The 27,732-nt window shown below is 52.1% G+C and overlaps 1 protein-coding gene across 8 annotated transcripts in view; it reads right to left on the bottom strand.

The window, feature by feature from the left end:
- PAPPA (pappalysin 1) overlaps positions 1–27,732 on the bottom strand; it is a 481,990-nt gene that overhangs the window by 28,966 nt on the left and 425,292 nt on the right. For all 8 annotated transcript variants that reach the window (XM_072960003.1, XM_072960000.1, XM_072960005.1 and 5 more), the window contains 5 exons: positions 24,705–24,873; positions 22,328–22,511; positions 13,773–13,983; positions 12,966–13,137; positions 4,676–4,823 (listed from right to left, as the gene is read on the bottom strand). In XM_072960003.1, coding sequence (XP_072816104.1) covers positions 4,676–4,823; positions 12,966–13,137; positions 13,773–13,983; positions 22,328–22,511; positions 24,705–24,873 — 884 coding nt within the window. The remainder of the gene's footprint in view (positions 1–4,675; positions 4,824–12,965; positions 13,138–13,772; positions 13,984–22,327; positions 22,512–24,704; positions 24,874–27,732) is intronic.

Raw genomic sequence — 27,732 nt, 5'->3', positions numbered from 1 at the left:
GTTTCATCATGCTCCTCCTCTGCTGGAGCACCTTTCCAAGGTTCCGCACATCCAGGACAAAGTCCATCCCCTCTGCCCAGCTTTCACGGCCTCCCATGGCCTGGTCTGTCTCAGCTCCCACTACGCACCTTCACACACTCCCACCACCCGGGCTGCGCTTGGCTTGCCGTCTGAGTCCACACTTCCTCCCCTCCGTACTTCTGCCCCTGTTCATCCCCTTCCTGAATCAGCCCCTGATGTGCCTTCTCAGGGTCACATCCTACCAGTTCTTCAAAGCCCAGTTCAAATCCTCCAGGAAGCCTGCCCTGATTCCTGCAGCTGAGTGAGAGCAGCACCGAAATGGGTGAGCCTCACTCCAGTGTCGGTCTTACCTCCCGCCTTCCATGGTGCTGCCCTGGGAGGTGCCTGACACACAGGGATTGCTCAGCAAGCAAGCATCAGCCAAGCGACTGAAGAGCACATGAATGCAATGTCAGCCTCTCAGCCCCACAATGTCTCCTCGCACGGGGCCTGCGTTCATACCCTGCCCTGTGCCTTCAAGACCCTTCCCATTCCTCCTCAACTAGCACATGACTAAGGATCCCTCAGACCTTAATTCAGGTGCCCCTTGCTCAGAGCAGACCTACATCCCTGACAGGCCAAGCCCTCTCACAGTCACCGTCACGGCAGTGGTCACATCACCACTTCCCACCGGCCTGCCGACTGTCATATCCATAGCTCTCTTCCCTGCTCGCCTGTAACTCTGTGAGGCCAGCACTGTCTGCCTTCCCCGTTCTAGGCCCAGAGCCTGGCACTGTGCTTGGCAGATGGGGGCACCCAGTAAGTGTTTGTGAAATGACTGTGAGGAACAATAAGTGAATGAGTGCACGGATGGCTGAGGAAATGAATGCACGAATGAGTGAATGAATGAATGGCACAACACGGATGAGTGAACGGATAAAGGCATGAAGACATCAATCAGGCAGTGAGTCAACGAGAGCACGTTGACCAACACGGCACGGTCAGGACACAGAAGCCCTCAGTCCAGGGACTTCTTGAAGACGGCTGACTTCTGCGCTGTGAGCTGGTTGGCACACTGACTGTAATTTGACTCATCCGTTCTCTGTCCTGACCTCAAGGATTCTGAAATCTCCTAAAAATCAAGCTTATCCCATGAGATGTCCCAAGGACTCTAAAAAGGTGCTGATTCATGTAAGCAAAAAAACTGATGTGTCAGAATCTGACCAGGCCACCAGGGAGGTCACTCCCCTGCCTTCGTGCCAGGACCACTCTTGAACACTAAATGGCTCACAAGCGCCAACCCTCTTAAAAAGTACCCTATGCTGTTCGCCATTCTAAAGGCTCCCTTCCAGATGAGTGTGTGTGCATACACAAGGTGGGTTTATATGCATGTGCATATGTGCGCATGTATGTACATGTATATACATAGATCCTTACAGATGTATATAGAGTTCATCCATCCAGGGCCCTTCCTGTTGCCATCTTAAGACTCACAAAGTCTGAAGAGGAGGCAAGGGTGGGGTGGCAGGTCCAGGAAATCTTTAGAACCTCTTTACTTTAAACGTGGGGACACTGAGCCCAGAACAGGGGGGTATGGTGGAGGGGTCCTGGTCTTGTCAGGTTTTCATCTGTCACTCACCGCCAGCCCAGGGTGAGACCAGTGTCACCACACCCATCTCAGAGGTGAGACTGCGGTGTGTGGAGCTGGGGTCACAGAGCTGTGAGCAGGGGCCATGGAGGAGAGCCCATGCCTCTGACTGCCCAGCCCCAGGGTGGGTACTGGGACACACAGAGGAGGGAGGAATGGAGAGGGGTGAAGGGTCAGAAGAGAGAACATAAATGGGGGACAGGCAAAAAGCCAAACAAATGTGTGATGAGAATGAAGGGGGGTCACTAAGCTGTCGGGGACTCAGTGGTGCGTGTCTGTCACAAGCTCAGCTCTGAAGCGTTTAGGGACCAAGGACACAGCAAGTCCGCAGTGATAAAATTCTCTTGAATAAAGAAGATCTGAGAAATGGCAAAGGCTATCTTATCCCAAAGGGGGGAAAAAAGAAAAAAACCTGGTCAGCACAGGAGGCCCGCGCTGCCCAGGGATGCAGACACGCAGCCCCGGGCTCCTCCGCTGTGCACCCCTCCCCCAGGCTGCAGCTCTCTGGGCCCCTCGGCTCCGGCGGGCTGCTGTGTTGTGATATATGAGCCCTAATTGGCATCATTACAGAGTGGTGATCTCACCAGGCCCCCGCCTCTCCTTCCCGGGAGGAGCAGGGAAGGTGGCAGCTGCCTTGGTGGCAGCAGCAACTTTCTGAGGGCTCCTCACTGCCACCGCTGCTGGGCTGCTTGGGGAAGGGCCGGAGGGAGCTTCTGGGGCAACTCTAGAATGTGGTCGCCAGCCCCCAAGCCGGACACACACCTCACCCCTGCTTATGAAGCCTTTGGCTGAGTCCCTCTCTGATGAGGTGGGCTCTCCCTAGGGAGGGTCCCAGCCCGGGAGTGGACAGACGGGGAGGGGCGTCTGGAGGTGAGGAGGGGGACAGAGCTGGGGAGTCAGGAAGGGAAGCCTCTCCCCCACCACCTCCTGCCTCTCCCCCAGTGCCCCAGGCTGCTTCTGCTCTCCCAGCTCTCCCCATGTGCCCCCACCAGCCCACCGCCCACCCAGACCACCTCATTCATAAAACCGGCGTCTGCCTGGCAGTGGGAACTTGGGGTACAGAGGACAGAAGCACTCAGGTTCCAGTGTCGGATGGATTGCTTTCCCTCTCTGCTTTGGCCATGACAAAGCTCAGCTGGAAAGGAATGCTACTGTTACCCCTCCCGCTGCCTCTTGACCATTCTGTGGGCCAGCAGAGAGCCAAGCATTCTGGCTCACTTGCACGCGCCTGCGACATGCACACACAACATGTGTACATAGTGGCCACACGATGTATTTGTGTATGTGTGTGCAAGCCATGTGTAGGTATACATGTGTGTGCTTGTGTGGGTGATGTATTTGCGCCGGTCTGGCTGATGCGTATGTGCTGTGCATGAGCTCACGGCAGGGTGTGTGTGTCTGCGTCTGGTTATTAAGCTTTCGTGCCTGTGTTCATATACACATACGTGAATACACGCACTTGAACATGTCAGTGGATGCAGACAGGAGGGAAATCTGGTTTTAATTAGAATTTCCCCCCCATTGTTGCTCAATGCCAGTCACGAGCATGACTGAGTATTCACGTGCATGCTCTGGTTGAGCTGGGGGCAGGGACCCCATCACAGAAGTGTCCAGAGCCACGCACACTCATCAGGAATGACGGAGAGGAGACAGCCTTGGCCTTAGGATGGAGCAGCTGATGTGACTCACCATCGTTACGCCTGTTGTCCCAACTTCCTAGGATGCCTACCTTGACAGGCCCCACAAGATCCCACCTCTGCAACCCTCCTGGTCAGGGTCCTTCGGACTGGTGGCTCTGTAAGCCCCCGAAGTGCCTTCCTAACCACCAGGGAGAGCAACCTAGGGGGTTCCCTAACCCCATCCTGGACTAACGCAGGCTGCTGATCCCTACTTGGAGTTCAGGCGAAGAACCTCCGTGCTCTGACGCTACGTGTTTCTGTCTTTAACAGGAAGCGGTCAGGTCCCTCCCCACTTTGCTCTCCAGTCACTGGCCTCCCTTCTGGACATGAAATGATAACGCCTTTTACTGGGTGAGGAACACACTGCTCTGTGTGACTGGGAGTGAGTGTGTGCACAGATAACCTTCTGCTCCAGACATCCCTGGTGATTGTCCCATAAATCACACTGGCCATGAGAAAGGACACCCAATTCCCTGGGCTTTTCATCATGGTCAATTAGGGAATCAGCCCAAGAGGTCGGTATCCCGGCCCTCCACTGAGGTCAGCCTCCGTCACGCCCAGATCCCCAGGAAGTGGGGAGCCTATGATTAATCATCTGCCCCGACGCCTGGTGTGAACCAGGCAAACCCCTGGCATCAAACGCCAGGTTGCCTCCCTTCACTGCAAGAGCCGGCCTCTGGCCCCGCAAACAGTATTTTGAAAACGCTGCATATCCTTCTTTTGGAGGCAACTAAAATGCCACAGAAAGAGCGCGGGCTTTGGAGAAGGAGCGGTCTCGGGGTTTGGGCGCGTTCTGCTTTCCCTTTGCGCCTCACTGTCCCCCTCTGGGAGAGGGCGCTGAGAGGGTAAGCGCCAATGCGCTGGAAGCGCTTGAAGCAGCCCTGACCCGCAGTCAGCATGACAAGCGATCAGCATTCTGCACATTTTAAGGTTAATAACAAAGGCAGCTGCCCTGGACCACTATCGCTTCCCTAAATAGGATGTGTGCTTTCATATCTCCCTTTGCCGCAGGATCCCTTCCGTCTGGAATGCCACCTCTGCCCAGCGAGCTCCAGCAGATCCCTGTGCAAGCACCCCTTGCTCTGGGAGCCATCCATGTGCCCTGAGGCACCGGTCAGCCTGCCCGTAGTCCAGTGTAACTGCGCGCTCGCCCCCCACTGCCTCGCCAACATCTGTGCCCTCCAAGCTCGCTCTGGGAGGACAGGGCCTGGTCTCCTTCATCTTCACATCCCCAGTGCCTCTCGCAGGGCCTCACACGGGAGGGGAGCCCAGTTCCCAGCAAGGCGCGAGCCCCCACACCCCTGGAAGGACGTGCCCTCCCGCGGCTCGCGCCCGGCGCCCGGCGTACCTATGGCGTAGCCTTCGGGGCACTGCAGCTTGAGGTTGCTGTTGAGCTGGCCCGGGGCCGAGCACTGGCCTTGCATCTCCTGGCAGATGTGGAAGGACCCGTTCCAGGTGCCGTCCTTCCGACAGTGGATGACGTTGCTCCCGGGACCCTGAACAGCACAGGCGCACAGTCAGGAGCAGAAGAGACTCCCGCCCTCCACAGAGCAAGCCCCTCAGCATGCCCCCACCCCCGAGCTCTGAAAGTGTTCCAGAACGAGCCCTGAACCTAGGCGCACACCCAGCCACCGCACACAGGCACTGCAGAGAGGAAACAAGGCTCGGGGTGGGGGGAAACTTGCTCCAAGCTTCCCAGAGAGTTTAACTCCCAGGCTTCCTAAATGCTCGCAGTGTTCTTTCAGGGGTTTTGGTCAGAGGACTCTGTTTTGTCTGCCGGCGTTTTCACTGAGAAGGTGGGGGCCGCATGCACCCCATGGACGCGCGCAGGGAGTGAGGGTGGGTCCTGGAGCTGTCCGTGAGGAGGTGGGCACACACCAGAGCTCGTTTCCTCTCAGCCCAGGAGACCGTGTCCCAGGCCCTGGGCTCTGCCTGGCTGGACGAGGCCACCTTGGCCCCGCCGAGAAGCTTCCACTTCTGGGCTTTCCCTTCCTTCCTTCTGTTCCATTTCATTCCATTCCTTTCCATTCCAGCAGTCATGGCACCGAGGAGGTGGTGTGGGATACGTCTATCTGTGCCTCTCCCCGGCTCCTGATTCTCTAAAATAAGCAATACCCCAGTTCTCAATCTTCTGCAGAGTCTTAGGCAAGTGCAACTTGCATCGTGGTCCTTTCTCCAAGCCGCTTTCCATATCTGAGATTCTAATGGGAGGGCCAGCTCTGTCGAAATTTCAGAACCAAGGATCGCTTCTTAGTCTCTACGCTGGGCTCCGCTCTGTGGGGTCCAGAAGTGAAGCGAGCTGGCCTCTGCCCCAGGGAGTCCGGAGGAGAGACGGTCATGCCAGTGTGACTGGGCTTTGAGCACAGAGAGGAGTGGATGTGAGGGGTAAGCAGGGAAGGCCTCTCAGGGAAGGTTATACATGGAAACGTTTTCAAGGATGTGTAGAATCAGGCAGAACAGGGAGGGCAGGACATTGTGGAAGGTCAAGGGTATACACAAGTTTGAGAAGGAGAGGTCAGGCAGGATGAGCCAATTAGGCAGGTAAAGTGTGGGGCCTTAAATGTCCGCTTACGGCGTTTGGAATTCTACCCCTTGGAAGTGGAGAACCATGGGTATTTTCTGCACAGGGAGCTCAGTCTACCTGAGAATAAGCTATCTATTGTTTCCCTCTTTCAAGTTTACAATAGGAGGCAAACTCCACATGAGAGCAGAGGAGCTGACCGCGCCCCACTGATGAAAGCATCTGTGGAATGGCTCCCGTGCCTTCAGCTTCCATTCACACCCCTGCGTCTGGCCTTCAGAGCCCACGCAGCCTTAACTCCGCCTAATTCTCCACCTCCTTGCTCCCCCAGCACCACCGCCAACCTTGAACTTCGTCAACTGCCTGCATTCTCGAAGGCACCGTATGAGGTTTCACATGGCCCTGCTTCTGCACATGCTGCCCCGTCTGTCCACTCCATCTCCTCCCACTGCCTCCTTACCCAAACACTGGCACAAGCCATCCTGTCCTAACGCCACCCCAGTGCTGCAGAGTGTACGCCCTAAGGTCTCTGACACCTATCTCCCCTGTGTTTATCCTCTGCTCCCTCCTAGGTGATGAGCTCCTTAAGGCCCAGGATGGCACCCTGGCCATCCCTGCGGCCCCAGGGCCTTCCATAGCACCTAGCAGGTCCTGGCCACTCGGTCCGCTCACTCATCACTCAATAGCTGTTTCTGTTCATTCAAGCCCTGTTTAGCAGAAAATGAGGTGAATGGGTGGGCAGGTATAGGATGAATTTGTTTAAAACACAAGAAGAGAAATGAGTGCATGGACGAGGAAATAAATTAGCCACTGAAGAAATGAATGAATAAGAGAATAAATGAATAAGTGTGCACGTATGAGATGATAAACTCTTGGAAAGGGCTGGTGCCGGCTGAGCGCCCCTGTCTGAGAACACAGCTGCAAGGAGACAGGAATTAGAAGAGAAAGGGGGCCCCTCTCAGGGCCTCACGTGGGCCAGCATGAGGACGGTCCGAAACGGTGGAAACGTCTGTGGCCACAGAGAAGGGTGGCCCAACCCGAGCACGCAGCTGTGAGACGACTTGCTGAGTCCACCCACAGTGGTTCTGCGTGAGCTCGGCTTCATATGGCTTCAGAGAACCCCGACTCTCCCTCCCAGAGCCCCAGGCCCCATGATTCCGTCGGGCCCTCAGGGGAGTAGGACATTGACCCCAGTTTCCTGCAGCCTTGGCCTGGGCCTATGATGCGTCTGGCCTCCAGCCCCTCAAGGGCTGCAGACCTCAGCACCGCGTGGGCCAGAGCTGGCTGGGGAGCTCGGTTTGCAAGAGAGACTGTTAGGACTGGCTGGAATCTGCTCAGGGAATCCAAACTGGGGAGGCTCCACAACAGAAGGCGGGAACATAAAGACAGGGGTCTCACTGCCTTTAGTCTCTCTGCCTCCTGCCCAGTTCATTCGGCACTTTCTGCTGCAACTAAATCAGTATTTCAAAAGATGGAGCCCTTCTGCCAAACCAGGCGGACTCGAGGGCCGGAGTCCAGGGCTTCAACAGTGGAACCCCGGCGACGGGTCCAGCCCCACCTCTTGCTATGCACACATCCTCCCTTCTAGTCTGTGGTCACCTGTCTCTCCTGCACACTTCTCCTGTTCCCCATCCCGACGCCTTTGCCCTTGCTAGGTCCCCTGCACGGCAGACTTTCTGGAGCCTCTCTGGATTCTGAATCCTCCTTTGGGAACAGATCTTGGTGCACTCAGGGCTGCCGGCCACGTGGTACCGATCCTCAGGGTAGATCCATGAAGTTGGGTCTAGAAGACCTGACACTGAGGTCTTCCCAATCTGGGAAGACCAGAGACCACAGGCAGGGGACCCACTGTGGGCACTGGGCTCTGAATGCGCAATTCTGCACGCTAGGGTGAAACTGAACATCCCTCAGCATCTTGTGTCTCTCTGCCTGTGCATCCGTCTGTAAAAAAGCATACTGTGCCCTCGCCAACTCTCTTTAGTTATGCAGGTCCCCAAAGAGCCAAAGGCATGCGATAATCACATTATCAAATACCTATTATGTGCCAAGTGTTTTCGACACATTTAAAAATGCTTTTAACAATGTAGTTTCTGTAGAAATTATATTCCTTTTACAGATTTGGAAACTGAGGCTTAGCTAGGATGTGAAAAAGTGAATTTTTAAATGATGTTGGTGTGATGGTTAAGTGTATGGACTCAAGCCAAAGTGTCCAGGTTTGAATCCCATCTCTGCCACCTTCCAGCTGTGTGGACTTGGGGACGTACCTCAACTTCTCTGTGCCTCAATTTCCCCAATTGTTAAATGAGCCCGGAGTCCACTGTCTGGGCAAAAGTCATCATGAGGATCAACTGAGTTGGGTTACATGAAGTGTTTAGAGCTTAACACACACATGGAGCTCTCCAAGCGTTAGCTAAGCCCTTAACTGCGCTGTCATACTGTCTCCAAGGGAACTCCAGAATTAGCCCAACCACTGCCCACATATTAGAAATGGCAGCAGCCAGAACAGGGAGTCAGCGGGCCCAAGCCATGGAGGTCGCCAATGCCAGCCTCCTACCGTGAGCCTCTGTAGAGGGGAGGAGGGGGAGGGAGACCTAGACTTCTTCTACTTAGCAGAAATGAAAGTAAACACGTTGGCAGAGAGAAATGTGGCAGCATCAGAGCAAGGCAGAGCCAGGAAGTGCAGTGCAGGGTATAATTAGGCAGCTGACCTAGTAATTGGACTCTCAGTTCTACCTGGACTTCCTAGTTGTACAAGGTGGGGCGAGCCACTCTGCCTCACTGAACCACGCCTTCCTCATCTGCAGAATGGGACAGTAATGCCAGATGCTGTGTAAAGGAGTCTGTGTAAAGCACTTGGCCCAGAGGCTGGCGTGTAGTAAATGCTCAATAAATCGCAGCTGCTGTTCATGATTTGCCTTGGTGTCCAGTCAATGGCTTCACATGCATTTTGCTTCCTCCCAGTAAGATATAGGGGTGACATGTGGCTCCAGGAGTAAAGATGGGCAGAAAACGTGGTTTGTGTAATGACTAGGTTAGGAGAGCTGAGACTGTCTAAGATCTGACTCTGCTGGTAACTTGCTGTATGACTTGGGGTAGGTCCCTCTCCCTCTCTGGGCTCCAGTGGTCACATCTGTAAAATAAGTGGGTTGCAGAGGGAGATCTCTGAGGTTGTGCCTACCTCTAACATCACACAGACCTGGGATGTTTCTGGCTTCCTCTAGGAAGCCCTGCGTTCGTGGGCAAGCACGTGACGACACTGAAACTAGAAGCGGCCCCTGCCTGGGGAGGCACTGTACCTGTGCGGGCTGTGCTACGTCCAGATTAGAAGCCAGAAAGGCGGGGGCAGCAGCACACCCCCAGTGGCAGAAAGGCTCTTACAGCCACCCTCTGTGACCCGTGCAAAGAACTGGGTGCATCTCTGGCTCCACTCCCACCCTTTCCCTCCACCTCCTGCTGAGTTGCTGAAACCCTCCAAGGAGTGCATGAGTTGGTGCACAAAGCACATTTAGCTTCCTCCTCTCCTGCTGCAGCCCTTAAGCATGCATCGCCCACAGATCCTGTCTCCATCCCAAGACAGCTTGCTCCCCTAATCACCTACAAAGCCTTCACAGTGCTTTTCACACAGAACGAGGCCTGAGTTAACACCTCCGACAGTTCAGGGGCATCTGAGCTGGATTAAATGCTGAGACAATGAGCACTTCTCCCCAGTTGCCTGGAGATGGAATTCCTGCCTTTGCCATTCACCTGCCATGGAAATGTTAGGAGGCAGTGGGATAAACAGGGCTGGGAAGCCAGTTAGCACCACCTACTAACTCATAACCATGGGCAAGAGCTTGACCTCCCAAACCTTCTTTCCTCATCTGTAAAATGGGCATATTGTTTCTTTTTCAGAGATTTATTGTGAGTTGTCAAAATGAGAGAAAATCTGCAGATCCAGTTTGGCATTCAGGAAACACTTAAAAATAAAAAAGCTCTTATTATGAAGATTCTCTGTCTTATGAAGATTCTCTGTCTAGCACTGTAAATTCTCGAGCTGAGCTGTCAAATATGGTAGCCACTGTACAAGTGCAGTGGTTTACATTTAAATTTGAAGTATTTAAAATGAAATAAAACAGAATACTCAGTCACTCAGCCACGTTTCCAGTGCTAGACAGCCACACGTGGCTAGTGGTCACCAGATTGCACAGCACAGATACAGAACATTTTCATCATAACAGAAAGTTCTACTGGGCAGTGCTAGTCTAGAGAATCTATATATCCTACAGGCTTATTTGAGCAAGAGATCAGGTCTCCCTATGGTTCCTATTGGTCAACCTATTCCCTGGCCTCATGCATGATGGATGACTTTCTGGGGCTAGTTGCCAAAAGAGGGCTAACTTTCAAGCACTGCATTTATTTCCAGGTTCTGTAGGAGCCCACACAGAGCATCATGGATTCTCTCCACTAGAAGTGACATTAAAGGCAGACTAGTTCATTTGTGTGTTCCCCAGGGCTGCCAAGTATGGTGGCACAGGTTGAGCACTGCACAATTCCAGGGGTAACGCATAGACATGCCCTACTTTAATCCTCACAAACCATGAGGTGGGTGGTATTCTCCCCTCTCCCCCATTTTATGCATGGGGAAACTGAAGCTGAAAGAGTTAAATCACTTTCCCAAGTCCTACAGCTAGTAAGTGGTAGAGCCAGGATTCAAACTCGGAGTCCAGATCCAGCATCATACTGGCTCCCAGGGAATGAATGAAGTCGAGGTTAGATTGGTTAATCCGCTTTTAGTGGCAGCGGGAAGGAGTATGCAAACCTCCCCCACAACAGACCCCGTCCTCTCCTGCCAGGATCTGGGACTTGTTTGGAAAGCAAAGACTTCCTGCTCCATACAAGCTGTTCAATTCAAGATCCTCTGAGCCGTAAGTTTCGGCTGTGTTTACAGGCAGCAAGAGGGGATCTGAGGTGAATACTAGATTTGGCTCTCAGGCCCCTGGTCTGAGGGTAGAGGAAATTCATTTGCAGTACAAACTAGAAACGCCAGTTGTATGAGGAGCCCATTTGGCACGCGTTCCCTCATTCTTTCGGCCGGCAAGCAATACCCTGCTCCTTTGCGTCTGGCCACTCCGCCCGTTGCCAAACAGAACTGCTTGAGTCGTCTGATAAATTTACATTTTCCTCCCCTTTAAATACAAACTGGCCATGAAAGGTACTTGGCAGGCCCCAGGCAGACTGGGTTTCGGTTTGATAATACGACTACGGCCAGGATATTATTTGGCTCAGCAGTTTGGGTAACTGCTAGCAACAGTTTTCTGCAAAGGAGTGAGAGGGAAGTTGATGGGCTGCGCGAGGCCGTGGCAATCTCTGGCCTGAGCATGTCCCGCCCTGGCTTCTGCTTCACTGCAGCTGAGGACGGGAGGAGCCGGGTACACAGACATCCCTGGGTGTGCACTTCTGAGGATTTTCAGGTAGTGCCTACTGGATTCGGTCTGTCCACAGCTGGGGGAACCCGGGTTCTGATTCTGACGCAGCTGACACCAGCTGTGTCACTTTGGGTGGTTGAGTTACTTTCTCATCTGGAAAATAAGGAGACTGGCCTGCATGTTCCCTGCAGCTCTTTCTCATGCCCTGCCACTTCCTGAGCACCTACTAGGTGCTTGGCACTGTCCCAAGTGCTGAAAATGCAGGGACAATTAATGTTGTGGTTAGGCATTTCACAACCTAGTAGGGGAATGTGAAATGAATGACATTGCAGTGTGGTCGATGCTGTGAAGGGCGTACCCCCAGGAGGGGCACAGAGCCCTCAGAGGAAGAGGTGCCTGGGCTGAACTGTGAAGGATGGTTAGGAGTGAGGTGGCTGGAAAAGGTGAGAGGAGCTCTTTAACAGAGAATGCCAAGGTGAAGGGATATCAGTCTTACTGGTGATGGGGGGAGAGGCTCTGAATGTGAAGTTGGGACTTTACCCTAAAGGCAGATGGGGGTCACTGGATCACAAAGGGCTCTGAGCAGGGAAGCTCTCATGATCACATCTGTGCTCTAAACAAACCACTCTGGCCGAAATGTGGACAACATGCTGGAGACGATCAAGAATGTGAAAGCAGGCGGCTGGTCAGGAAGCTGCCATGGTGGCCCAGGAGAACGATGTTGGAGGCCTGAGTTAGGGTGGTGGCACTGGGACGCATGGGAACAGCATCAGATATCTTAGAGGGAGAATGGGTGGGACTTGGTTACTTTTTGGATGTGGGAGCAGAAGAGTTGAGGATGGTGCTTTGGCAGCATCTGGTATTTGGCAGATGCCAATAACAACTAAGGACTGACTGGGGGAGAAACGTGCACTAGGGCCCAGTTGGCTGAACTCTGGCCTCACCTGAGTGAAGATCCTTACACACCTGTGAGCCATGGGGCTTGAGATGTCAACACTACATGGTTGGCTCTGTCAAGGCTGGGGCTCCCTGTGGACTTAAGTCTTCTTTGGAGCCAGCGGGCCTCTCATTTCTCTTTCCTGTTCTTGGTTCCCTCCCATGTTAGCGGGTGGGGGTGGAGGAGCAGGTGGAAGGATTACGGAAGATACATTCACAGAACGCCTTCAGCAGGGCCGGCAGGAGTGCTGGACTTGAGATACAATTCAAATGTCTGCCTCTCCTCTTCTTCCTTCTTCCATAGTATCCTCAAAACTGTACATCTAGTCTAAAGATGGTTCCCTTTCTCCTTTTGCTTGAGGGAACAACGGATGTCTCAAGATAGTGAAGTCATGATTTCAAACATTTCAGTGATGGTGACGGTGGTAGAAATCTGGCAAAACAGTTCTGGCTACTCCCTAACTTTGATCAAATTCATACACTGGGGTTCCATATATGATTTCTTTCATAAGGGTTCCAATGCTAAAATTTGTTCAAAGGTAAGGATCTCTGAACCAATAAAATACAGTGTCACAGGCAGGAAAACAAGGTTCAGAGAGATTACAAAGGGAGGTCCTGAGAACCCAGTTTCTTGACTTCTGCATTCTGCTATTGCCACTATGCAATTCTGACACCTGTAGCTTCCTGGAGGAGGAGATTCTTAAAATACAGGCTGATCTTTGGTCAGCAGAGAGGAGGGGGGCCTACGTATTGTCCTCAGGACCGAGGAGTCTTACCTGGGCGGCATCGCTGTCTTCACACTTGATCCGACACTCGCTGTTGAACCGGAAGCCGTCGGTGCACTGGTAGAGCCCGTGGAATTTGGCGGGGGGAGGGTCACACGTCACGGCAACGCAAGCTCCCTCCTGCCAGCTGCCATCTTGGGTACACTGGGTCTTGAAGGCTCGTCTTCAAGGAAGAGATGAAAGAAGAGATACCTCAAGGACCAGGCGGCTGGAGCCATGCTCAACCCAAACCCCCACGGTTCTCTGGAGCCAGCTGGCCTCTGGTTTCCCTTGCCCATTCCTGAGTCCCTGCCCGGGGTGGTGGGGGGGATGTGCAGGGGTTCACAGGACTCCTTCCTCAGGGCCAAGCAGGAGTCTCACACCCTCTCACAGCTACACGTGGACTGACGTAAAATCCAAGCCCTGCTAGCCCGTCTCCTCTCCCTTCCTTCCGGAGTGTGCTGATGGGTTGGCATGACGATACCAATGCCCACCACCTACGACGTGCCAGGCACTCTGCTAGCACTTTGCATACACATCCTATTCTATCCTCAGCACTTTCTCCTGTGGTAACTGTTATCATCATCCCCGTCTTATTGCTGAAAAATAGAGGCCCAGAGAAGTGAAGTCACTTGCCTGAGGTCACACAGCCAGTAAGCAGTTATTAATAATGTCCTTCTAGAGTCTCAGTGAAGAGAATGGGATGAGTGGAGGGTACTGCCTCCAGTAAGGAAATGAGCGCTTCCTTCTAACCAGACAGCCAGACCTGGCTCTCCTCCTCCCCAGAACCTGGGAGTTGGCCTTTGCAGCCCCACTTACTTCTTTGACTTCCGGGAGGAGCCGGGCACGTGGTATCCAGGTTTGCACTTGTACTTGCAGAAAGAGCCCACCTTGTGCTTGTTCTCGCGGCACCGGGCCGTCTGGAGGTCCGCGTTGGGCACCGGGGGTGGAGCCAGGCACATGAGCTCGCACAGGGCCTCCGGGAAGGACCACAGCCCGTCCTCCATACAGGTCAGGAGGCTGTTGTTGCCTGGAGGACACAAGCAGGCGGGGTCAGCGGAGGGAGGGCAGAGTCACTGGTAGCCCAGCTAACGCACAGGCTGCCTGGACTTCAGTCAACTTGAAGAACCAGAGGGTCTCCCAAGTGTAATTCCACTTACAACTGAGGAACCTAGGGAGAGGGAGAGCCGCCACAAAGCAGAGGAGATGCAACTTCGGGGTTGACTGATCCCACGTCTATAGCGAATTAAAACTCAAGGCTCCTGACTCCTGATTCTGAACCTCTTAACTGCGTAGAAAAGAGAACTTCATAATCCTTCCATCCATCCTCCTGGCTTTGCCAGGTGAGCACTGGAGCCCAGAGATGAAGGCGCTTGCCTTCTAACAATTGGCAGAGCAGGCTCCGATGGGAACACACTCGGGGCTCTGAGATCCGTGTGCTGTGTGACCTCCAGCTGCTGCTCCTTCTCTGAGGCCTGCTCCCTTGTACTTGTCCTCGCCCCTCTCATGCCTGGAAGTGACAGCGTCGTGGTATCTGGAGGTTTGATTTTCTTCTCAGGCCCCTATATTCAGTGAAGTTTTGCCAAAGCAGCTGAGAGATGAGCACGTCCCCTGTAGCCCGCGCCAGCTCTGACAGACGTGCTGATGGCCATCGGGAAGCTGGCCTGATGGGGAATGTTACAAGTAAAAGTAAAAGACGGGGAGTCGGCTTTCCCCTGCCAGGTCGTATATTATCCATGCACAGCCTGCCCAAAACCTCCCCAAGACAATTAGAGATGGACTTGAAACTTGGGTCTCTCAACCAAACTCTCCTCTTTCCAGTTATTCTTGAAAGGTGCTGACAACCAGGGCTGGAAGCACATGGGAGGCTCCAGGACTTGGAAGCTGGAGGGGTGACAGGGACGACACTGACACTTGCTGATCATTTACAACGTACTGAGTACTTCTGAGACGTGATCGCATTTACTCTCACACCAGTGCTCTTGGGGTGACAACTCCCACTTGCAAACAGAGACTTAGCGAGGCAAGTGACTTGACCAAGTTCTCACGGTTAGCAAAAGACAAAAGTGAAGTTCAAGGCCAATTCTGTGTAACTACGAAGACAGCTGTGGTTTTTAGTAGGGAGTTGACTACGCGTGCTCAGCAGAGCCCTCGATGCGTGTGTATTCTGAGAGACCCAAGCCCCAAGCCTCCTATTTAGGGAAAGAAAGTGAGTGCCCCGCCTTTCGTGGTGATGAGAAGATAAAATGAAACATTTATGAACACTGTCCAGAAAAGAGCTGCCAAATTCCTGATTTGCTTCTCCCTCCATCAGGTCCCTTCTCTTCTTCCTCCCCTCCTCCCTCCTCCTAATCTTTGCCTCCGTCAGCAGATCTGACAGGACAGACACCTTCATTCATCCAACAAGCATCGATTTAGTGCTTCCTAGGTGCCGGCTCCTCTTGTCTATGTTGGCACAAAGCAGTGAACAAAACAAAACGCAAGCCCTGCCCCCTTGGAGCTTATGTTCTAGGGACTAGGGAGAGACGCAATACATTATCCTAAAAACGCAAACCATTTAGGGTGCTAGAAGGCAGGAAGTACCACGGAAAGAAATAAAGCAGGAAAAAGAAGAAAGGTGAGAGGCCATGTAGGCTTCTCGCGGCTTCCCTCCCTGTTCACTTGCCTCCTTTCCCTCCGGTCAGTGGGAGCTGTCTGATAAGCACAAGACAACTTAGGGTCCGTAAGCCCCAGAGGATTCCACACTGATAAACGGTGACACTGCAAACTACAGCTATTTCTACATCAAGTAAAAAGAATAAAGGGTGTGAGAGGATGATTTATCTGGAAGAAGCTCTCAAACACCAGCAACTGCAAACTGCTTTTCTTTTGCACGGCCCTCGTGACTGGGGCAGTGTTTCAGAGTGCCCAGACACAGCGAGAGCTTAGGGGGCAGGGGAGTCACAAAAGACAAGGGTAGAACACCCTCTCTATACTTCCCAAGAAGGATAGAGGATCTCTGGGAAAAGTGCTGAGATTCTTTAAAAATAAGTGCACCCTAGCAGCTATGTGAATCGTAAATTGTGAGATGGAAGTCATGCTTTTTTGGGGGCAGGCTAAAGCAAAAATTGCAAAATGTTAATCAAGAGAGAAAATGCAAACCAGAAATGTAAATTCTAGGAGAGGGTAAATAGGAGTTAACCTTGCACTACAGTCCAAAGGAGAACCACGCTAAAGCAGGAACTGGCGGTTCAGGACCATGGACATGCCCCCGCCCCGCAACAAAGGAAATCCAGGAGGCCAGACCCTGCATTGTGCAGAATCAGCATTTCCATGCTCCCAGCGGCTCTCATGGAGCCGCCACCCTGCATCCACCGCGTGGCTTTGAAGAAAGCAGGGTAGGACACGTGCTGTCCCTGCTCTGCCCTCGTCCCCTTGGCACTGACCTCTATACTCTGAAGGATGCCTCCTGCACCTGCAGCTACCTGCTGCTAGAGGTCTTTTGTTCTGATCACGGAGGCCGGCTCTGCCTGCACACCAGGCAAGCTCACGGTGCTGAGGTGTCATTGCTCCCGGAAGTAGCACAGATGGAGCTGCTGGATTAGCATGGCAGTTTCCAGAGTTGCAGTAACTCTGAGGAATGTTCTATCCTGTCTCCCATGCCTCCCTGGAGGGACTGAGCTCCTGGTGCCCACAGAGGTACTGACTTTAGAAGAGGCCCTTGATGCTCCAGTCCCTTCCATGCCTCCCTTTCTCAATCCCCTCCCTGTCTTTCCTGGGGAAGCATGACTCAGGATGCAAGGTGAAGGTATTTCTGAGTCTGGGGTTTCTGGCTGAGGATAAAGAGCACTGAAGTCAGAGACTGGGTTTCAAAAAGTTATGTGACCCTGTACTTTTGGTTGTTTATTGGTTCGTCAGGAAAATAAATCTTGCTCACCCAGCCTATAAATGTGGCTAAGGAAATTTCAATCTCTAGTGATTATTAAAATAATTATAGATGTACTGTCAAAAGAGATAGATCTATTTTTATTATTTTATTTAAAAGAGTACCCAGAAGACCACATTTTTGGGGGAGTGCCTTTAAGATTGAAGTTAACCTAGAGAAGAATACAAAGAGGGACAGGCCAGGAGACCTAGGTCTGGTTTTCTTAGTATCTTGCATATGGTGCTGACAACGCGCGTAGCCTAAGGTCAGGGACTGCATTGTGTTCATTCTTCTATTCCTGGAAACTACCCTAGTGCCAAGCACATAGTAGGCCCACATCCATTTGTTAAATGCACGGAGTATTATGAATCTACGTGTGACCTTGAACAAGTCACCTAACCTCTCTGGCCCTAGACCAAAAGCTGTCTTTAACTTCTGGTCCAGCTCTAATATTTTTTTTAGGATGTGAAAGGATATTGGCCACTGTATTGTTTTAAGAAAATGAAAATGCAGCTAGCTGGGCCTGGGATAAGGACAAACCGGCATTCAGGAGGCTGCGTTAACCCAAGGTTAGTGCTGGGAGGACAAGAAGGAGATTGGGTTTCATTGCTCCTGGTGAGAGACTGAGCTTCACAGGAGTCACAGAGCAAGAAGAGGAAGGAGGACAAGGAGGACAAGGAGGACAGGTGGAGAAGGAGCCTCAGCTGGTGCCGGGGCTGCAGAAAGTCAGACGGCGAAGCTGAGGCAGAGGAAATGAGGCATCAAGAGATGCATGTGATCCTCTGTTGTTTTTCGTCCTGAAGGCACATGTTTAGGCTCCTGGGATCCCAAGCTGTTAAAGAGAAAGCCTGAGCTGGGCTTGGCAGTCCCAGAAAGTATGTCATCTGTTCAGTAAAACTGGGTTCTCTCAGCTCCAGCCTGGGTGAGTCACATTACATTTTGATTGTTTCATTGTCCAATTTTTTTTCCCCTCCTTAAATATCTGAAAGGAATTCTACCCAATAGCTGTCTGTATTAAGTCCCTGAGGCAGGCCCAGGAAGAATTACTGGAGCCACCTCCTTGATCCTCCTAGTGACCCCGTTTGTCATTAATCCCATTTTGGAGGTGAGGAAACTAGAGGAAAGTGAGCTGCTCAAACTAGAACTGGGGTTCTCTCCACGTCTGTCTGACTGCTGAGTGCCCTCCCGACCCCACAACAGAGCTTTAAGCCAGGAGCACGGCCAAAGAGGAACTGCGGTCGGGGGGAACCTCATGGAATCAGGAATGTGGATGATTGGAGGATCCCCAAATCAAAATTAATCAGACAGTAAGATTTCATCATCCCCATCCTCTCCCCACGGTCCAGAATGGTGTCTCTCACTTCCAAATTTCTTAACCAAGCGGTCCCATATGTTAGACACAAAGGGAAAAGAATGTTCTAAGAGGCAATCATAGTTGGGGATAATTGGTGGAGAATGTCCTAAGATGAGGGAGAACCGAGCCTGGAACGCTGGACACTTGCAGTACAGGAGGTTGCCAGGGAACGCAAAGAGCAGGTGCAAGTCAGATTATTTCACCGGACTGGTGGGAACCGTGTGCCTGGCAAGGGGGCACCATTTCCAGGGTCAGGACCCCTGGGTGACCTTCTGGTCCCAACGTTGCATAAATGTCTTTCCCTCTGGGACCTCAGTTTCTGCACTGCGAAGTGAAATAACTAGCTTTGATCACCTCCAGGCTTCTCCCAGCTCTGAGGTTTCAGGGTGTGATGGGAGTTCTGGGTTGAGGGACATGGTTTAGGAGAGGCCAAAGGGCTTCCGAGGCAGCAAGTAAGAACCCTGAAGTAAGAATAGGCTTGACCCTCGAAGCTTCAGCAACCATTCAGAGTGGAAGAGGCGGGGGAGAGACAGGAAGAATTATCTAAGAGCTGAAACTAGTGCTTACTCTGTGTTCTTATCACTGCTCACTTCTAAAGGCAGCTTCGTAAGCAGCTATGTGATCCTGAGCCAGCTTCTCCACTGAGTCCCTCACGTCCCCGGGAATGACCTGAGCCATGGTTTACCATCCGCACCCAGTGGCGGTTTGGACCTGATGACATCCCAGACCCCGCCATCTCCAAGGCACTAGCGTGGTAAGATGAAGCAAGCAGCCTTCTCTCAGGAGTGGGACAAGAACTCCTCTGTGCAGTGGCCCTGTCTTTGTGGGGAACATGCCTTGATGAGACCCTTGGGGTAAAGCTGAATCCTCCCAGGCTCGCTATCTGCTTCTGAGCAAGATGAGGGGGTCTCTGCCTGAGAGAGGAGAGGGGATGTGAAATTCCTAGAGGGAGGGAGGTCCTGTCGGGATTCTGAGGCGGGGGGGTCAAGGGGTGAGGAAGAGCGCTGAGGGCAGGGAAGAAGGTTCACTGCTGGACCCTGCAGGATGTGGCCACTCCCCGTGTCCTCCCAGCTCACATTCCTATCTTCTAAGTCTAAGAAATCAGAAAGTGCTCCATGGTCTTGGGTATTTCCGGACACTAGGGAATAAACTGAGTTCTAAATCTGAGGTCAGACGGGCAAAACTGAGGTAGCAAAGGCAACAACAGGCAGAAGGAGACCGACAGGAGGCCTTTGAAAAAGCTCTCTGTCGGTTGAGTGCCTGCTAACTTTAGAAACCCCGCTCCAGAGTGGACATCAAGTGCACCCAACACGGTTGAGTTGAGGTTGACAAGGTGATGTAGGTAAAGTTGCATTTTTAGCCATTTAATTAAACATTTATGGTTTTTGATTTTGAAGTTGTTGTTGTTTTTTTTTTTTAATCTGAGAGGTATTTTTTCTCTCGTGCATTGTTGTGATTCAGTCTGTGCTCTTACTGCTCATTTCATAAAGGCCCTTGGCAGGAGTGACTCGAGGGCCGTGAATTCACAGACTATTTTGCATCCATCTTGAAGAAGGCTCAGAACGTAAGTGAAAGTCAGGATAGTGAAGAAAAGTTCACCTGGACTCTAGGGAGCAATTGGGTTTGTGGTGCTGCCCGCATTATACCAGTTTTAGGGCCACACTCGGTGCTTCTCCTGGTTGGTGGCTGCTTCCAAGGACACGAACCTCCAGGTCCTGAGAGGGGCGCCGAGGACGAGCATGTCTCCATGCTCCCAGGACTAAGCCTCCCTGGGACAAAGGGGTCGGGGCAGAGAGCAGCCGCCCCACAGATTCCCACAAGGTGCCCCTTGGAGACGAGTACTTACTGGGACTTCCTCCTGCTCTGAGATTTTATACACACCAGCTCTTTTAATCCTCAACATGACCCTTCAGAGTGGGTGCTCTTACACCCATTTTACAAGTAAGAGCACTGGGGCTCAGAGACATGAAACTACCCTCCTAAGATCAAACAGTTGGGGCAGACCCAGGAGTGGAATCCCAGACTGTCTGGCGAAAGCTCGCATTCCTTTTGCTGAAATCATGCTACAGGGAAAGGAAAAACAAAGGCAGGACAGGGAAGCAAACAAAAAATGGGGGGAAATTTTGTTTTGATCTTTATCTTCTGGTTTAAGAAGGGAGGCATGATTAAGATGCTCAAGTGAGAGACAGCAGGACCTATGTCCCATCTTTGCTGCCAGCAGACCCAAGCTGAAGCATCAGACCTGGAATTTGAGCATCGGATGATGCTTAGAACCAAGGGGCATGATATGCCAATACCTGGTGGGTCAGAGTGGCCACTGGAGAGATGCTTGCCTGTATTCTCAAGAGAAGAGCAAAGTTGGGATCAACAACTATCAAAATGATGGTCCTCCTGGGGCCATGTCTCCCCTCCAGCAGTCAACAGAGGAGCAGCGGCAGAAGGGCCTGAGTCACTCTGATTAAGGACTGTTACTAGCTGAATGAGGGCTCTGATAATCAATGCTGATTTATACACCTCCCTTTCCCAAGGGCCTCTGATTGAGAGCACAAGTGTGCTTTGCTAGTCTGGAGTTATTAATACACCCCACGTCTGGGCAAATGAGGCCAAGGGTGATAACCTGAAAGATGAAGGGTTTACAATTTCCACTGGTGTCTTCACGTCACTCTGATCTAAAACTTTACAGAGGCTCAAATAAAATGTCTACAATTTTATATTTCAATCTTCTTGGGTGAAAAATGAGAGGATCTTAGGGATGTATCCCAGAAGATGTGCCCTGCTTTTCTTTTGGGGCAGTTTATGACCTTGCTGGGTCCTTCATTCATTTCTTAAAAGAAACATTTCCTGTGGTATGACTTTCATCAATTTTTATCCAGCCACCCAGTCAATACACTTTACTGAATAGTACCATGTGTGATAATCTTTTGAAGTTCTGTATCCCCTTGAAAATCTGGGGACACTATTGACTCTCTCTAATCATCTAAATGCCTAAAACTCATGAACCTGTAATAGGACATCTAAGTTTCAGGGAATTTGCAAATTCCCTCCAAAACCCCCCATGCCCCAAAGAAGTCCTATAGAGTGGAAATGAGTGGACACCAAGGTAGGACTCATGCTTGAGTGACATATGGTTTTGGGTATCTGATAAAGGGGCAATGTCTCCTCTGATAAACCAAGCAAAGGAGAGGGTCCTGGCCCCTCTGTGAGTTGGATACAATGTCAAAATCCAATACTCAACTGGAAACCAAGGCATTCGTTCTGATGATGCCGCTAGCTTGCTCTGCAACTCTGTACAAGCCCCCTCCTTCCTCTCACCGGTCCTCGATCTCACCATCTTCCCAACAGTCAGTCATTCCTGATGAGCTCTAAGGACCCTTCTAGGTCTGGCAGCCTAGGTCACCCAGGCCAGCCTCTCACTCGTCTCCAAAATGAGTCTGCTTCTCCAGTTTGCCAGACTGACTCACTCACCTTAACGCCCCCCAGTACCCAGCCCAGGGGGTCCCAGTGAACTGTCCGTCCAGAACCACGCCTCTCTCAGCTAGCACTTCCTAGCGAGCAGCAGTTGGCTTTGGAGAAAGACCTGGGCCCCGTGGTGGAATCCAGCACTAGCAGCGTGGCCTTGGGCCATGTTCTTTCTACTCTCTGAGCCTTGATCTCCTCTTCTATGAAAATGAGAAGAATAAAAGCTCTTAGGCTTACCAAGCCCTCATCCTACCCAGTGAACTAGACCCATCAGTTCCAAATGTTACTTTCTTAGAGTCGATTTCTTCCCTCTACGCTCCCTCCCTTCTTTCTTCTCCCTTTTCTGTCCTTTTTTTGCAAGATTTGAAAGAGTGGCTGTCATATTGATCCACACCCTTCTTTCTCCTCAGCGGCACAGCAAGGCGGTTGGCATACACAGTATTGGTGGAATCAGAAGCAAGGATAACTAATTACCTCCCTCCACCCCAAAAGAAGAAGAAAAAAGAACTTAATGTGAAAAGCCAAATTGTGGAAGAAAATACCTAAAAAATTAAAAAAAAAAAAAGAAGCAAGGATAAAGCCTTGTCCAACCCTTGGTGGTTGAGACCCAGAAGGACCTGGGAGCAGCCTCTGGGTTTCCCCCGGAAAAAACAGTACCTTTCAACTGCGCTGGGTGACGGCACTGGAACGAGCATTTGCTGCCAAAGGTGGTGCCCTCGAGGCAGGAGAACGAGGCAGCGTAGACGTGGTGCTGGTCCGGGACGCCACAGTCCACCGGCTCACATGCCACCTGCTTGTTCCACTTGCCCTCCGTGCAGGTGACTGTGACACTGGGTCCTGTCTGAAAGGCGGAGGCAGGCGCAGTGAGGAGCGGCGGACTGGGTCCCCGGTGTGCGGAAACGCCCTCCCCCAGGCTGCGGCGCGGGATCTTAGATCAGTGCTTAGAGTCTAACTCCAGCTCACTCTCCCTGATCCCAACAACTGCTTGAAGTCAGTACTTCAGTTCCCATTTCACAGATGCAGCTCTAAGATACACAGCTGGAAAGAGGATAAGTGGGAACTGAGCCCAAGTGAGCTAGGCTCTTCACTGCTGTCTGGAGAGTCTCCCAGATCATGACTTTCATTGTGTTGGTGAGAATCTTAAGACTCAGACTTCTTGGGACCTATGACTTCTTTTAGGTGACCACCTCTGAAACATGGCACAAGCATGGGGCAGTGGCTGTTGATCTCTGTATCTTTTCTTGGCCCTGGAAGAGATGATGGGGATCTTCCCAGTGCCTCCTAGTGTCTGGCACAGGGTGGGCATCACCTGGGAAGACTGGAGAACTGGATTTTGTCCTCTGTGCTATGAGATCGTGGGCAAGTCCCCTTCCTTATTCGAGCTGACCCTTTAGCACTGAACCTATGGAGCCACTCCCTCCTCTTGAGAAGTGATGGTTCAGTAGCTGGGAGAGGTCGACATGAAGAAGGAATGAGGCTGCGACAACAAAAGGGTGGACAGAGACTTGAACCAAACTAGAAGACGGCAGGGCTGTGCGGGTGGAAGGGTGAGGCCAAGCCACAGAGCCAAGGGAGGGCCAGGCATTCAGAGCCCGCAGGCTTCCATTCAGGGAGAAAGCCGCCAAATCCCAGGGGGCTGGGGATGCCAAATGTTGATCTGGGATTTTAAAAGCAAAGGACACTTCTCCCCTCTAAAGCACGCATCAAAGGGGGAAGAAGTCCCTCGCTGCCGAAGACAGCTAATTGTTTCCACAGGAGTTGAGACCTGCCGTGTCTGACACACGGAAGCAGGTTCTAAGACAAGCAACTGAGGGCCCCAGAGCTCCTCACTGGGGCTCTTTTTAAGCCCAGAAGCTCTGTATAAATAGGTGTTCCCTGCAACATGGAACGTGTCCCGTGTACCTGGAGCACGAGGGTGGAGTCCGAGGGCGGGGCCCTACAAAAAGCTGTGTCTGGAATCCCCAGATCTCGGGGCTTCACGGACTGCCACTCCCCGCACCCACGGGAGACCCCACAGCCACGTCTGGCTGAAGCAGCATTCTGCCACGTCTCAAGTCCACTCGCTGCCACTACCCTCGTCCCTCCTCCACACGCTCTTCTGAGGGCTCTCCCCATGGCCCGTCTTCTGCCAGGTCCACGCTGCACCAAGTGGGCAGCTGGAAGGACCTTTATCAACCATGGTCCGACCACGTCACACTCTTCAACAGCTCTCTGTTGCCCCAAAGACAAATCTCAACCTTTCTGACCAAGCCCACAGGGCCTCGCGCCCGTGCACCTCGCTGGCCCTCCAGCCTCACTGCTTGGGTGAGTTCAGAAAAACAAACATCAGTCTGGAGCCTGCTCCTTCTCACCACCGGGCATCCGCGTGCCTCTCCTGCCTGCGCCCAGAGCCCACACTTCTCCCCTCACCCCAGCACGTGCCCCTCTGCTTGTGTCTGCAGTTCTCAGTTTTCACGTTGCTTCTTCCAAGGCCTTTCCTTGAAACCCCTGTGCTTCCATGGTACCCTGCACTTCCCTTTACAGTGTGTATCGCTCACTCATCATCTGCCCCCCAGTCACTAGTCACTAAGCTCCTTGAGAGGAGGAACCAGATTTATCTTAGTGAATTTTTCTTCTCCAGCACCTAGTACAGAGTCTGGTTCTCAGGGCACAGATGTTTCACAATGAATGAATGAATGAACACCTCACTGACAGAGGGCTCACTGCTTCCTAAAGCAGCCCATCCAATTTTGGCAGAGTTCTGACTGAGAGGGTTTCAGTCTCAAGTTCACGCTCGGCCCCAGGTTGTCCAGACTTGCAGCAGCCTACGCAAGGACTCTGGTACGTGTTGTGCAGAACACTATTCTGCCCAGGAAGGACTGGCTCAGAATCCCCAGACTGGTTGATTCGTTCATCCAAGCCACACGTGTTTAGTGAGCACCTACTACATGGCAGCAGCATTTTAAGAGCTGAGGACTCAGCAGAGAACGTGTTCAGCACCCGGTCAGCCTATGCTGAGCTGGAGAGGGACTCTGCACCCAGCACCTGCACATACCTGGCTCTTGATCAGCTCGTCATCCCGCTGTATCTGGAGCACGTAGCCTGTCCGGCAGCGCACAGTGCACTGGGCGCCGTGGTAGTGGTCACTGCTGGAGCAGTTGAGAGAAGCATTCTCCACGGCCAGCTTCGGGCAGTCAGTGGCCTCACATGCAAAGTGCACACAGCTGGAGAGGAAAGAAGCAAGAGGGTGAGAGGGTGCTTTCTTGCAGCACCCCAGCACTCCAGCTGGAAGATGAAGGCTGGTGGCCTTCCTCTCCAGAATTTCAGGAGGCTGAGACTGGAGAGAGACAGGGTGAACAAGACTCTGGAGGCAGTGGTCAAAGTTTATCATCAAGAGCACCATTTATGGAAACAGACAAACCAGGGCTCAAATCCTACAGCTTGAAAATTTTGTTATCAACCATTAAACCTTGCAGAACCTCAGTTTTCCCATCTGCAAAATGGGGATCACTATAATTACAGCAAGTATTCATCAAGGCTTGTATCCCAGGCACTGAGTTGAATGAAAGCCTCTCCATATTTTATAACAGCACTCACTTTCGAGGGGCATTGTGAGAATTAAATCAGATAGTTCAGGAAAAGCACAGAGCAGAATCCCTCGCACACAGAAGCACTCGATCAATGGTAGCTAATGTCATGAGTAAATCCATGCGCTATTACCTAGAAGCTGTCTGAATTTGGGCAGGGCACACCACCTCTCTGAGCTTCAGTGTACTCTCAAATTCAGCCAGCCCACGGGGCCATGAGGGTCAGCTGAGGCGCTGAATGTAGAAGTCTTGTAGAAACTGTAAAGCGGACTTCAGGATTGTTAGTAAAATTGTGCAGAGGTCATGCCTTGCACTTCGCTGCAGCTGCTCTTCCAATCTCCCTGCAATTTGAATTCTACCCATTCTTCAGCTCAGAGCTACGTGTACGTCTCTACAGGAGGTTTCCCGTGTCCTCAGGCACGCAGCCCTGGGCCCTCCTTTCTCTAATGCTGTGGCCTCTTGCTTCATGCAGTGAAAGCACAGGTCCTGGGTGCCCGCCACGTGCGGAATGTGTGCTAACCCTTACGGAAACGGAAAGCACATAAAACCCTGGTGCTTAGATGATCTTTCCCCTCATATTCCTGTCACGCAGACGCTTAGTAACAGTAGTGACTATTCACCGACTGCTTATACACATGAGCTCACCCATCCTCACGAGGACAACCCTCATGAGCTAAGTGTTACTCATTTTACAGTTGGAAAAGTCGGGGACCAGCGAGATCAAGTTACTTGTTTAAGTTCCATCCAGATGTGTGACTCCAAAGTCTCTGTTGCTACCCTCACCCCGCACCTGGACTACAACTTCCCTGAGGGTAGAGAGGGTGCCTGTTTCACCTCCGTGTACTTGGCACTGCCAGTAAAGATGCCTCTCGTATGACAGCTATTTCCCAAGCGGCAGGAAACCAACAGTGGCAGTGTCCTACAATAACTCTCAGGCGCTCTCCAGAGGCTGAGACGTTGATTTCGAACACTGACAGCATCTAGGAGGCAGTTTTCTCTGACTTTTGTCAGAGAAACTCTTATCTACCCCAATACCTGGCATGGGGTACGTGCTAGGTTGCCATCCACAGCCCCAAGGCTTTGGTTTTTGTGTTTTTTTTATCGAGGACACAGGGAGCAGCGGGCGGTCAAACCAACTTAAGAAATTCCCAATTTTTCTCTTGGTGCCAGTTGCAGGATGCCCCGCCGAGGCTTGTATAGGAACGTGGTTATTCTTCCCCACTCCCTACCCCCTGTTCAAAAGTATGGTGAGAATTAAAGTGGGATAAGGGAGGAGGCGAGGAGCTAAAATCCCCAAAACATCACACGCACATTCATTTTTTTTAAGCACCCGGACAAGGGCAAGGGTTTGGTTCAGGTCTCAGCCCAGCACTGAGGCGGGCTTCGCAGTCTCCACATCCCCGCCCCGCTGCAGAAGGGCAGGTGAGCGGGATGAAGCGTCACTCGCTGCGGGTTCTGATTCTCCGTCCTGCCTCCTGCTCCTGACAGCCCCCGCGATGCGCCACGCGGCGCCAACGCGAGGTCTCTGACACTGAACAATGCATCTGTTCACGTCCTGTGAGTGCTGGGGGAAGAGCCACGTGGTTCCAATTTAGATAGATTTACTCTGTCGGCTACCAGCTTCCAAGCTGGTCTCCTGACCTGTGCCTTACAGTTTGGCTGTTCTCGCCCTGCACTCCTGGAGTGGCGGGGACCCTGGGATGTCGTCTTAAGACAGCCGGGGGCTCTAGAAGCCCTTTTTGAAAGACAAGGGCTCCTGGCTTCTCTTGGCTGTGGGGCCATTGAGGTAAAATCAGTGTGCCCTCCTTTCTTCCATGTTCATTAACGTTCTTTGTCAGAAAAAGATAAACTGAAAAACCTGGTTTCCTTAGAAAGGAAACAACACAGGGCTTAGCAAGAGGGCAGATCTGGGGTCCAGCCCCAGCCCTGCCATTTATCAGATGTTTGATCTTGGAAGGGCATGTGACACCTTGAGCCTCAGTTTCCTCCTCTGTAAAGTGGAGGCAATAAGATGATTTCTCTCTCGAGATTGTCATGTCATGTTCTTCTATTTATCACAATTGCCTGGGGGGGTCTTGCTGCGTACAAGACACTGTCTAAATAAACACTGGGTAGACAGGGGAAGATGCCTGTCACCCTGTATATCTGAGGAGGGGGCACATGTGCCAAAGAAAAGTAATAAATACGCTGGTTTCAGATAGGCACGCAGCCAGGGCACCAAAACCAGGTGAAATTATGGAGGGTTACTGCTGGGGGGAGGGCAGGACACTCAGGGAAGCCTCCTTGAAGGGGCACATCTGGACTAAGACCTGGAGGGACTGACAGGCTCAGCCACACAAAGGTTTGGGGCCGAAGGAATTTCAGGCAGAGTGAAGGCCACACGAGAAAGTCCAGCCCAGCCTGGAGCACGGCATGTTTGTAGAACAGGAAGGTGAATGCATAGAAATGCTTTGGAAAATATGAAGCTCCATGAGAAGGTGGTTGCTCTCCTCTGGC

Source organism: Vicugna pacos, chromosome 4 (assembly GCF_048564905.1).
Source record: "Vicugna pacos chromosome 4, VicPac4, whole genome shotgun sequence".
Taxonomy (NCBI): Eukaryota; Metazoa; Chordata; class Mammalia; order Artiodactyla; family Camelidae; genus Vicugna; species Vicugna pacos.
Note: the sequence above shows the minus strand (reverse complement) of the source record. Positions and strands in the feature narration are given on the sequence as shown.